Here is a 13211-nt window from a genome sequence, read left to right as displayed (position 1 = left end):
CAAATCAGTGTGTGTGGCATTAGCTAGTAAAGATTTCAGAGAAAAATTTTGATATTGAAAATTAATTTTAAATTATTTTAAATTTTTAATGAACGCTCGAATAGTCCCATCACAAATAATATCATGAATACAATTGAATTTTATTTTAAGTATTTTTTAAAATTAATTTTAACACCAAAGGTTAACCAATTGACCCGTCTACTATGGAGTGAGAACACGACCAAGATTGCACACAAAAATACCAGACAAAATATAAATCAACTCTTTTTCACGCACGCGCACACAAACATACACACACAGGAGCACTCGCACGCCAGCCTTATAATACTTAAGTTAATGTAATAATATTGACAGGAACATATTAATTATTAAATCGTTAAATTATTAGATTATTAAACATGCATCAACTCCGAACTCCCCGAACTTCGTACACTATCTTTAATATTTGATTAGTACGCGGGTGATATTATAATTACTACTTTATTCGTGACAATTATACAGATGTGAATATGAATTAGTACATCCATCTACTTTTACATTTTTATATATAAACAGCCATTTGGCACAAAAACCAGTGTAATGAACCATCTTGATCTTGTGTATAATATATAGTATACATTTTTAAAAATGTATAATAATATCATATTATAGGTACCGTGATCATTAATAACCCTTATAAAATACGAAATTGCAATTATCTGGTAGGTAGTTAGTAAATATAAACATAATAGGTTTTTATAGTAACGGCTATACAACAAATGTGTAAAGTTTTGACTTGTATATTCACCCTGTACAATCATGGCCGCGTTACTCTTAGTTTAAATATTTCAACAACAAAATCGACGAAGACAAATGTGCCAACCATGGCGTAAAACATTATTCGTAATGGTAATAGTGGTGGTAGTAGTAGTATTAGTAGTAATAGTAGCATTAGTAGAAAAAGTAATAGCAGACCAAAATGTAGTAATAACAAACAAACCAAATGAAAACAAGAAAATAAAACAAAATCAGTTTAAGGAAGAAAGCGGCTTACAGCTTGGTCAGTGGAGCTCTTGCTGTATGGGACCGGAATCAAACGTTCTTGCAATTCACCGCCTATCACCTTTAACGTTTAATATTAATTGTATTAGATTAACGAATAATTTTCATCAAAACCACGTTAAATATGTTTTTCTACCATTGCATTAATAATGTTTACATTATCATAGTAATTATATATTATTATAATTAAACTGACTATTTTCCTGTTAGGAATAAAAACATGATATTAAATGTTTCAATTTGATCCATAACAATAACAATTTCATTCTCTGCATATTACACATACCATCACAATGCTATATGATCCATGTTAAAACTGGCAGTATAAATTAAAAAATATGTTATTATAGACTATACTAAGGATGAATTAAATGTATGTAGCATATAGGTTGAAAAAAATGCGATAGAAAGAATGAAGATAACCACCAAGTGCGCGTGTACGCATATCAAACCAAATAAATATTACCGCCGCATCACCAATAAAAAAAAAATTAAATTAAAAAAGCCCTATTTTCAAAAACATCGTATACAGACAATACACAGAGATCAAAAACCCAAAGCAGCCACCAGTTTGACATTGTCGTCAGCATTAAACTACAACCTAAAGATTAAGCTGGTTATGAAATTATTTTGTATTTTGTATGTGCAAACCGTTTGTTATCTCGTAGACATTATATGAGCAATCCATTTTTCATCCAATATCCGTACACCATAGTTTAAAAAACAAAATCTATATCCCACAAGAGAGATATGCAATAGTCGACGCGGTAGATGTACAAAAATTAAAAAATACCGAAGAAGTATATAATATAATGATTATTGTGACATACAGTACGTGACATGATAAGCGTGTCCCTTTTCAAATCATTCGAATCACGCCCAAACAAGCCATACGTTTTGAGCTATTATTGGCGTTATATTTCCCTTGCGAAGCTACACCGCTTATTTCGCAATATTGAAATAATTTTGACACCTCACGTCGAGGTCCAAATAGAAATAATTATCATATAATATAATATATTATATAGTATTGGTGTGCAAGTATTAACGTATAATGCCCGGTATTCGGCAAGAGCAAAACAACAACAACAACAAGTAACAACAACAATAATAATAATAATATAAGTATCATAATCACGAATGTGCGCTAAAGTTTGTGATTATAAGTAAGTATACATTATATATAGTGTGTAAATAGATAATAAATAAGGTATAGACATACGGAGACAGAGAAATAAGAGTGACAGAGTGAAAGAGAGTGAGTGAGCGAGAGAGCCAGACATCAAACAATATATAATATATAATAATACATTAAACGATAGCTATTAGCGCAGGCGAATTTACCTAAATAAATATACGGCACATTATTAAATAATAATAATAAAAACAAAATAATAACATGAGTATAAGAATAATAGTAATAATATAAATATAATATAATATGTAAATAATATTATGTATGATATGAGTATATAATCTTGTCTTTGCAACCTACTCACATATTATTATATTGACATGATGTGAATGAATTTATTGTTAATTGTGTTAGTAAAACCCGATTGCCGTTTTTTGTTAGTAGCATGATATTATTAAATGTGTGAAATAAAAATAATGTATGTTAGCGTTAATGTATCACTAAATAGGCATCGTGGATCGTCAACGTTAGAAAGCAGTCGCATATTTGATGATTAGATAACACGGATTTAGTATTGCCTTTTCGTAAAAAACAATCTAACGTCGAGTTGCATAAAAAAATCACTAAAAATTTAGTGAATCAATGGTAAGTTAATGGTACTTTAAAAAAAAACATTAAATTGTGTATATAACTTAATAGTAGCCATAACAACACAATAAATACGTATTTTATGTTTTAATTTGACAATTCAAGCACTGAAATATAATCAAACGACAGCTTAGAATAGTATTACATCGATCGACGTTTTCTCGCGATGCCCATTTAGTATTATAATATATACAACACGATTTAAGCACAGTCCGCGCACGGAATAAGCCTTAAACGATGCTCAGCCGACACCACGTACAAATTCCCGAGTTAACCGGTAGACCCATAGTCTACAGGGAGGCACGCGCAAAGGCAGAGTGTGTGTGTGTGAGAGAGAGAGAGAGAGAGAGAGAATGTGAGAGAGATATTGAGAGAATATAATATAATTAATATATATATATATATATATATATATATATATAGGTTTAATAACCACCGAGTATGTTTATAAAAAAAATGTTCTATCCAGAAAAATAACGAAAACAAAAAATACCCAAGCTCGAAAATTCATATAATTTGTACGTAAGTATAATAATAATAATAATAATAATAAGTCGATAAAAAAATGTGACGTTAGTAAAATAAAAATAAATATATTAATATATATGTATTATGTAGTTAAATAAAAAATAACGATGACAATAATAATTATCGTTATATAATGTATACACATATATATTATATTTATAGTATTATATGTAAATAAATAAATTATTATGAAATTGCTCGTTTGTTTGTTTGTTGTTTTTTTTTTTTTTTTTGATATTTATTTTCCTATTCAAACGTGACGTTCACACACGTCCGTTATAGGACAATTATTCGTTATTATGTATATTATTTTTGTTTTTTGTTTTATCCCTCACTGAGTGGTGTCTTGTTGTTAGTAGGAGGGGCAGCTTGGTGGTGGTGGTTGTGTTCCTCGTCTATGTACGTGATGTTGTCGGACAGAGGACGGCCCCGTGAGCTGGTAGTGGTGCGGAAACTATGTATGGAACGCCGTTCTTCCAGGTCTTCTAGTGTGGACTTGAAAGCCCGAATGACACGCAGCTGCAAACACACAAACACAACACGCGTGTCATGCGAAGTGTGTTTTTATCTTGTTTTAGGTGATGTGTACAACAACTTTTTTTTTATTTTTTCAATAAATTATTAATTACGATATATATGTTATATTATGTATATACTTTTTTATTATTATTATTATTCAATCCATATAATTAAAGATATTGTTTGATATGGTCGGGGTTTAGAAGTGGTGAGGAAACTGGTCAACAACAGAATTATTGGAAAATCGTGAACATGGAATATGTGTTATCACGTTTATACCTACTACCGAACTCATTGATTATGATTCGTAAATTATGATGAAAATAATAAAACCATTTATACACTCGCCTAATCGTTGAAGTATAAATTCTTTTATCAGTTATTTTAAAAACTCAAAATTTACTTCGCGCAGTGACTTTTAACTATCTACCACTTAAAATTAAAAGATAAAAATATACCTATGTTATTAACTCCAGAAACGTGTAGTATACCAAACATATTGTTAGTAATTAAAACGCGGACTATCTACTTATTAGATATCTATGTAAATTCTACTAGAACCTACAAAAAATAATAAAATGGGCAATAATGATAATGAAAATATGTTATATACAGTGAGTGCCGTTTCAAGTGATCACTAAGTTGTAAATCCATTGTCGGAATTGAAAAAATAAAAACCTTGGTCAAATAATATATTTTAAAATAACCATTAATTAGAATCACTATGGACCAAATACATGAATCAGATATGTATGGCTTTTAAAATAGAGAATTTTTATTGTGATCATATAATATAATTATTAATTATGTGACGTGCCAAACGAATGTCACACATTTTCAGTTACTCCATAAATAAAAGAAGGACCATTATTTAATTTCATCTTAAGATAAAAGTAATAAATGGATGTTTTAATCTTAAGCCAAAATGAAAAAAAAATAATAATAATGAGTAAACGAGTAATAAATTACTCAATTTAAATCAACTAAATAAAAAGGATAATTTAAAAAATATGTTTTTTGATACCTAAAAGGTTAATAGGATCAAAATGACAAGCACTTATATAATCACAAAAAACGGAACTTACTGTATACATACATAATGTATCTAATATAATGAATCGTTTTAGTGAAAGCAAAAAAACAAATGAAACTAGCACATAAAATATATACACTTATTAATAATATGTATATTACATGTACCTACTATTATGTAGTACCTAGAGTATTCGATTATTATCCGGAAAAAAAAAATAATAACAGAACTAGTATTTTACAACACATTAGTTATTAGGTTTTCCCGAATAACATGTAAGGAACTATATTTTTTGTAGATTTTATCTGGCTCGCTCGCTCGGCTATTGATGGGCAGGAGAGTTACATGCGTTTTCAACCGACCGAGATAAAATTTGTTATTTATACACTTATGTTTTCGTGTAATACCGAAATAATTAAATCTATAAAATAAAATAGTTTATTTAAACGATATAGATCGCATGAATATAAGAATTACTAGAATAAGTATAATGTAGGACGTAGGTACTACCGATGGAAACCACTAGAAGCATAAAAATGGACCCATCACTAATATTATACATTGGACGTAAAGACACATATATATTATGTACTTAATATGTACAAAAATCTACCCTAATGAATTAAAATAAGTCTTTGTCAATACAATGATGTGCACAATGTTTAAGTAAGATATACTTACAATATCCCCCGCAGCGTATAAGAGGAAGGTATTTACGAAAATACAACAATATAATGCTGTACAATCGTCACAGATAATATTATATTGGGACGAACATAATATATTACCTATATTCACAGGGCGTGTGATAAAATTAAATTTAAATAATATGGTAACAAGATACCTAGCTACGCAATCTTACTTACATCTGTTATACTATTCCGTGGTTAATTATTACAGTCCACAATAAGAATTCTACAAAACATAATAGGAAAAAAATATCGACAATTTTCAATACTGTACACGGATATCATTGATGTCGTTTTTAATTCATAATTATTCCTTTTTTTGTTTGTTTGATTATATTTGTATATATTGTTGTATAATATAACGTATTATACACATTTATTAGAAATATATGATAACTGATGAGTATAAATATTAGTATAAAATAATTTCATAGACCCAAGGTAGGACTAAAATTACTTTTAATACCCTTTCATACTGTCCTAATTTATAATTCGTTAATAGTTTAAAATATGACGTGTGTCGTATAAAACGCGATAACGAAAACGCATCATAAAAATATGTATAATAATATATAGGTATACACATACAATAATGTTACATTTTGGTAACGATATGTATGAATCACGATTTTTAGTAATTAAAATAAAATAAAAACAAAACTATAAAATTGAATGTAATAATATACTAGCTAAGAGAGAAAAGAGAAAAATGGCGAAATTGATAGTAAGACAAAGTGTATAGTAACAATATAATACGACTGAAAGAACGATGTATGTAAAAATAACTTGCACACAAATTTTAGAAAAACGAACAACAAACGACAAAAGAAAAAAAATGTCGTATTCATGAAGAATATATCGTATTATATTTAAATATATAATACGGTCGCACTGCAAGAAGATATATACGCGAAATAACTATTAAAGATACGACGATAAGACATTAATTAAAAATAAATTATATGTAACGTATATATCGATTGGCAAGAAGAAATAAAATAATCTATAAAAACAAAAATTAAGGACAATTTAAAGTAATAAGAATGGACATTGACAACAAGAAAAACGACGCGAACAAAAGACAAAAAAATCAACATTTATCCGCCCTATTTTGGCGACAATCAGTGATGCAGCCAATGATGCTCTAACCTGAGTCTGTAGCCTGGTCAGTCCACGGATCCACAGGATCTGGCCGGCCCGCGGCTTTTGCCCGGAATCGGGATCATATCTGTTGTCTTCACCTAGGTTTATAGCGTTGGTGTACTCCTCTGGATGGCCACGTCCCCATCTGCGAATGATAAAAATCACAAGGCGACAAGGTTGTTAATAGATGCGATTCGTCTCGCAATCGGTATAATAATGCTACAACAATTTAATAATTAGGATGGAATTTCGTCTATATTTAAAAATATTGGTAGTGGAATAGCTTAAATGTACTTATCAATATATGATCTGAGGTCATGATATTATGAGGGTTCGTCTCGAATATGAAATCTAATGAAAGTCGCAAGATCAACTATAACCATTAATGCGCGAACCATGACGTTCAAAAATAATAAACATTTAGTTGTTTGACCTAAGGTCGTAAAGTTAATCAGCCAATTGTATGATTTAATATAAGGGGGTCCAACCTTTTGTAGTTGGTGGGCCACTTTACACTCTTATAACACTGGGAGCCGCAAAAAAAAAATAATAATGTGATGATTGGCATTGTTTTTAGAAGCCGATTTTTCAATATCAATTGAACATCCTGTGGTGGTTAATCTGATGCACGATTTTACAAACGAATTGTGAATACGTTTTTTTTTAATTATAGACTTGGTTAAATCCATTGTTGAAAATGCCGATTCACAAATATTCATACTTCCGAATAATGACGAAAATTCCGTTATGTATATGGGGAGGGAAAAAAACTCCGAGGGTTGGCCCACCCTAATCTAATAATAGGCCGAGAGCGATAAATTAATTTCAAGACGAAAAATATAAATTTAAACTACAACGAAGTGGACAATACGAATAAATATTAAATTTTAGTTATAATTCATACTATGCAACGAACATTGTTTCATTAATTATCATCATAATATTATATTTTTGGCATGTCCCTAGGAGGTACCACTGAGCTGCTGCGGCCAGCCCGACGTTTACAAGCATTCTACTTACGATAGAAGTTTCGGGATTTTGCGGGTAGGCACGGTGGTGACTATCTGACCCCACAGTAAGGTGCCAAACCCGAACAATAAGCACCACATCCACTGTTCCAGAGTGAGGCTCTTAGTGCTGAACGCGTCTTTTCCGTATTGGATGATGAACACTTGCGACAACACGGTGCCGATCCATATGCTGTAGAATATCGGGTTGGTGAAGAATCCCTGGAAAACGTTGCGTTGGCCGTGGATCTTACGCGCGTTGATCTCGTTGAAAAGTGTCATCATGACGAATGTGTTGAAGATGACAGTGAAATGTTGTGTTGGCTCCGAACCGAATTCGGCTCCTCGACCGGTTGGTATGTCTAGCATTTTGTCGCCGGCAAACAATAATGAGAAGATAACGGTCAGTTGGTAGATGGCCTGGCCGATGATGTTCTTCATCATGGTGCGCGATATCAAAGGCTTCGTACGCCCATACGGTTTACGCAACAGCAAGTCGGACGTGGGCAATTCCGTAGCTAACGCCAATGAGGCTAGAGTGTCCATAATCAAGTTCACCCACAACATTTGAACGGCCTGAGTAACAGTGCATAAACAAAACTCAACTTCAACAAACAGTACACATTTTAATACAGTTCGTAATTTTGTAAAAAATAATAATTTCCCCCGGTTGCATGATATAAAAACATTCATGTTGAATTTGATGTTGTCATTAAGATTTTCCAAGAATCCATATAACTATAATGCTATTAATATTTTATAAATTAATTAACAATTAATTTTAAACTATCGTTCATAATACTCTGTTTTGTTTAAAAGTAACCCAGGCGGCCACCAATTTTCTTCTGGTTCAGTCGGACTGTATTCCTCAATCAATCGGTTTTCTTTAACTTAAGTTGTCAGGTTTCATTACAGACATCAAATTAACAATCACCTTACCACATATTAATCTTAGTAAATACAAAGTAGGCAATTGCTAGAATAATAAAGTAATATGCTTTAGGTCGCGGTAACATCCAGTATGTATTAGCTACACCCATTGTCACCGCCACTGAGGGCAATAGTTCGCCCCTGAGGTTACTCTTACATAACGACATAGAGTTTAAACATTATTTACTTTTTACAAAGTTTAGATTCACGAGTGAATTGATCGATTTTGTGATAAACTCGTGGGAAAATATCTTATACTACTAATTTGTGTTTGCCATTACACTAACCTTTAGCGGACTGTCTTGGACGGCACATGCTCCAATAAATGCTACAATAACGGCTACCACATTCACAGTCAACTGGAACTGTAAAAATTTAGCAATACTGTCGTACACATTACGACCCCACATCACTGCTTTAACAATACTACTGAAGTTGTCATCTGTCAATATAATATCTGAAGCTTCTTTAGCTACATCTGTTCCGGCAATACCCTATTTATTCACAAAAAGACACGATTATATTAATCGAAAATTAAAAATTTAATTTAAAAGCACTAAATCTCTAATTTTACAATTTATTATTATTATTATTTTTACATTTTTTTTTTTTTATTAGTTAAAATTAACATAATACTAAAAATAATTAGTTACTTATATGATTTGTTGATTTTATATTAATAGATGCTTACGTATAAATTATGTGTCATTAAGTTATTAAAAAAAACCCATTCAGTTATATTTCAGAATTTGGTAAATTGTACAATTGAACAATGTAGACAATAGAGAATAGATATTTATTATAAAAATATATTGTAATTAAATTATTAATTATATTAAAGGTGATAGTAAGGAAATTTAATAAACAATTCCATAATTTAAAAAAAAGCATTTTGCACTAAAATAAAAACATTTCAATTTTTTCATATAAATTTACAAAAATCAAATGAGAATTGAACGGTCTTTTCTCAAGTATGAATGTGAAATACGGGATGTGAATTGTAATTTTTAAGAAAGTATTTAAATCATATAAATTAAATTTTTTTTACAAGAAAGAATTCGTAAATTACTTTTTAATAAATGCATTCAAATAAAAATCATGCGTTAATAGAGTTTCACCTGTGTGAATTGTTGTTTTCATTAAAAGCAATAATCTTTAGATAGATACATCACAAGTGTATTACTTTGAAGTGTGAATTTTAATATATTTTTTAATATTTAAATTTTGAGAATTGATTTGACCAAACATTTTACAAACAATACACGCAATAATGGATATCTTATATTGGGTCTCATATGATAAGATTCAAACGGAATTTGATAAAATTGCATTTAATGTAAATACAGAATTATACGCTATATTGATACATTTTTTATGTTTATAATTCATAATAGTGCATTTATATTAAATAAAAATAAATAATAGTTACCTACTTATTAAGATCAATCCCACTTACTTTTTTTAGATAATTTATTTAAAAACTGTTACAAATCATACAAGTAACAGAAACTGTTCAGAACAAAATATATATAGTTGAAAAATATAATAATTATTATTTTTAAGTATTATTTCATAAATATCTATATTAAATACCATGGCAAATCCAACGTCAGCTTTTTTCAATGCAGGACCATCATTGGTACCGTCACCAGTTACTGCTACTACCTCACGACTTTCACTCACTTTACTGTCAATTATACCCTTAACCAGTGTGTACTTATCAGTTGGTGAAGACCTAGCCAATACCCTCAATTTTGGCCACACTTTATCCAATAAATGCTGTTGAACCTGTAAGAACAAAAAAATGTAGTACAAATTGTATTAAAATTAAAATAACAAAGTAAACTAACCTCGCCATTAGCATCACGAATTCGTTGATTAAATTCTTTGCCTTCTAATACAAGCCAATCTTCACCAGGTTTAAATATACCACACTTGGTGGCAATTGATCGGGCTGTGTTCACATTATCTCCGGTAACCATACGTACAGTAATACCAGCTCGCTGACATTTTCTGATAGCTTCAGGCACCTAAAATTTAATACCAAGTGAACAACAAATTTTCTTAAAATTACCATAAAATAAGCGTAAAATTTACCTCCGGTCGGACGGGATCTTCAATTCCTACTACACACAATGCAGTGAGGTCGCATACTATACTATCTTCAGAATCCCAATCTGGTTCGCCTTCATAATGCACTTGGTTAGGTGAATCGGTTTTTCCTGGTATGAAATCTTTGTATGCTACAGAAATGGTACGCAGACCATCAGAAGCCATTGGTTCAATAACATTTCTCACTAAACGATCTTGCATTTCACGTGTAAATTTCTCTAATCGCCCATCGCGACCGTAGATATATGAACATTTTTTTAGTACAATTTCAGATGCGCCTTTAGTAAATAATCTGTAGCCACCGCCTTCTCTTGGAATGACAGTACTCATGGACTTCCGTACAGAATTAAATGTATACACACGTGTCAACATTTCTTCAGGGATATCGTCACGCCATGTTTGATAATTTTTTCCAAGAGCAAGAATAAAGCCTAGAAGTGCACACTCAGTTTTGTTACCGACTTGTTTAGGTAGTTCACTGGTAGGATCGTCGGGTGGCATAATTTTAGACGTATACGCTGAATTAATAGATATTGCTTGTACTAATAGATTTCCAACATTCGATGGTATTGATGCAAATTGAGGCATTGTTTTACTGAGAACTTCACAGATATAAGACTGGACAACTGTCATTCGGTTGGTGGTTAGAGTACCGGTCTTATCAGAACAAATGGCAGTGGCATTACCCATAGTTTCGCAAGCATCCAAATGTCTTACCAAATTGTTATCTTTCATCATTTTCTATATAGTTTACAAACAAATGTTTGTTAATGATGATAGATATTACACGATATATCAATAGTATAAATTACCTTGACTGAGTATGCTAAAGACAAAGTAACAGCAAGAGGAAGTCCTTCAGGAACTGCTACTACAAGGACTGTGACACCAATAATGAGGTGGCGAACAAATTCGCCAGCATAATGATTTTTCCACTGTTTTTGTTGTATAACAAATGTATGGATACAAAATTGAATTACTAATATAAGCACGGTGAGTACGGCAATTGTTGATCCTATTATTAAAAATGAAATATATGTAATAACAAATCTATAGTAAGCAATTAGTTTACTTACCAGCATATCCAATTTGAATAGCCAACTTTGTGAGTTTAGCTTGCAATACGGACTTATCTTTTTTTGCTGGTTCTTCTGATTCACCAGATTGTCCTCCACCTCCAGCAGCGTCATCATCTGTTTCACCTCCCTTATCCATTTGTTTCATACCGATATCAGTGGCATGGCTATTAATGGTAGGTGGAACTTCATCAGTTAAACTCTTCTTTGTCTTAAGTTTTTTGGCTTCTGTTTATAAACCGTTTAGTTTTTATTAAAACTCTAATGTTGTAATATATTTATTTGATTGAAAAATTAAATTAATAAAAACAATAAACATAATTAAATTATTTATCAGTATAATACTAGGTAGGTTAATAATAAACAAGTAATAATTAAATTGAATCTAATAAAATAAAATAATTCCAGAGAGAATATCCCATATACTGATTGATTACTAAGATCGCAAGAGAAATTTAAATGTTGAAAAATGAATACAAAAAACTAAATAAAAGTTGTTCAAGTCATAAAGAACATTTTAAATATTATAAATATTTAAAATTAATCATATGATATAACATAGATAATTTCCCCAGAAATTTTAGTTTTATATTTTATGAACAACGATTTAATGAAATAAATTACATATGAAAATATATTTTTATAACTATATCCAGTAATTACAAAATTAAAAACTTTACCTTTCCGTTGTTTCTTAATTTCTTCCTCCTGTTGATCTACTGCTGCTCCCAAGAGAGTGAATATTATTCCAGCTTGAGAATTTATACCAACCGCAGTGACTAACATTTTTCCACTGCCTTCCATTACATGGGTTCCTTAAATTAGAAAAATATATATTATTGAGGGTTCTATACTAAATTAAAAATCAAATTATTCATACCTGACAGGACCATGGGATCGAATGCTTCTCCTTTTTTTACATGGTCTGACTCGCCAGTTAAAGAAGATTCATCAACTTTCAAATCATTACTTTGAATTAGCACACCATCAGCTGGTAGCAAATCTCCATATTTAATCTGCATAATAATGTCAACGTTTGGTTACTATTTATAATGATTCGCCATTGTTAAGTCATTAATCAAGGTATAATTACCTGGCAAATGTCACCAACTACTATTTCTCCTACGGAAATTTGTCGCAGTTCGCCCTGCCTAATGACATTAAATCTATGTTCACCTTCGATACGATTTTGAAGACCACGGAACTGTCTTTCTTTCGTATAATCATTAAACGCTGTTACAATAACGACCACTATAACGGATATTAATATAGCTAATCCTTCAATCCACCCGTGTTTTGCTTCGTCGTCTTCTGCACTCATTGCTATAATAATAAAAATTTAATTTTAGT

General features: G+C 30.7%; 1 protein-coding gene across 12 annotated transcripts in view; it reads right to left on the bottom strand.

The window, feature by feature from the left end:
- The window catches only part of LOC114125413 (plasma membrane calcium-transporting ATPase 3), a 67298-nt gene that overhangs the window by 15696 nt on the left and 38391 nt on the right, over window positions 1–13211 (bottom strand). For 6 of the 12 annotated variants that reach the window (XM_027989044.2, XM_027989042.2, XM_027989050.2 and 3 more), the window contains exons 5-16: window positions 12955–13184; window positions 12742–12877; window positions 12542–12676; window positions 11862–12089; window positions 11598–11800; window positions 10771–11526; window positions 10524–10703; window positions 10267–10461; window positions 8961–9167; window positions 7757–8319; window positions 6743–6881; window positions 1034–1102 (exon numbers count right to left, since the gene is read on the bottom strand). In XM_027989044.2, coding sequence (XP_027844845.1) covers window positions 1034–1102; window positions 6743–6881; window positions 7757–8319; window positions 8961–9167; window positions 10267–10461; window positions 10524–10703; window positions 10771–11526; window positions 11598–11800; window positions 11862–12089; window positions 12542–12676; window positions 12742–12877; window positions 12955–13184 — 3041 coding nt within the window. Of the gene's footprint in view, window positions 1–1033; window positions 1103–3561; window positions 3872–6742; window positions 6882–7756; window positions 8320–8960; window positions 9168–10266; window positions 10462–10523; window positions 10704–10770; window positions 11527–11597; window positions 11801–11861; window positions 12090–12541; window positions 12677–12741; window positions 12878–12954; window positions 13185–13211 lie in introns of those variants that run through there. The other 6 variants (XM_027989047.2, XM_050205806.1, XM_050205807.1 and 3 more) reach the window with 4 other exon arrangements.

The sequence above is a fragment of the Aphis gossypii genome, chromosome X (assembly GCF_020184175.1).
Source record: "Aphis gossypii isolate Hap1 chromosome X, ASM2018417v2, whole genome shotgun sequence".
Classification (NCBI taxonomy): domain Eukaryota; kingdom Metazoa; phylum Arthropoda; class Insecta; order Hemiptera; family Aphididae; genus Aphis; species Aphis gossypii.
Note: the sequence above shows the minus strand (reverse complement) of the source record. Positions and strands in the feature narration are given on the sequence as shown.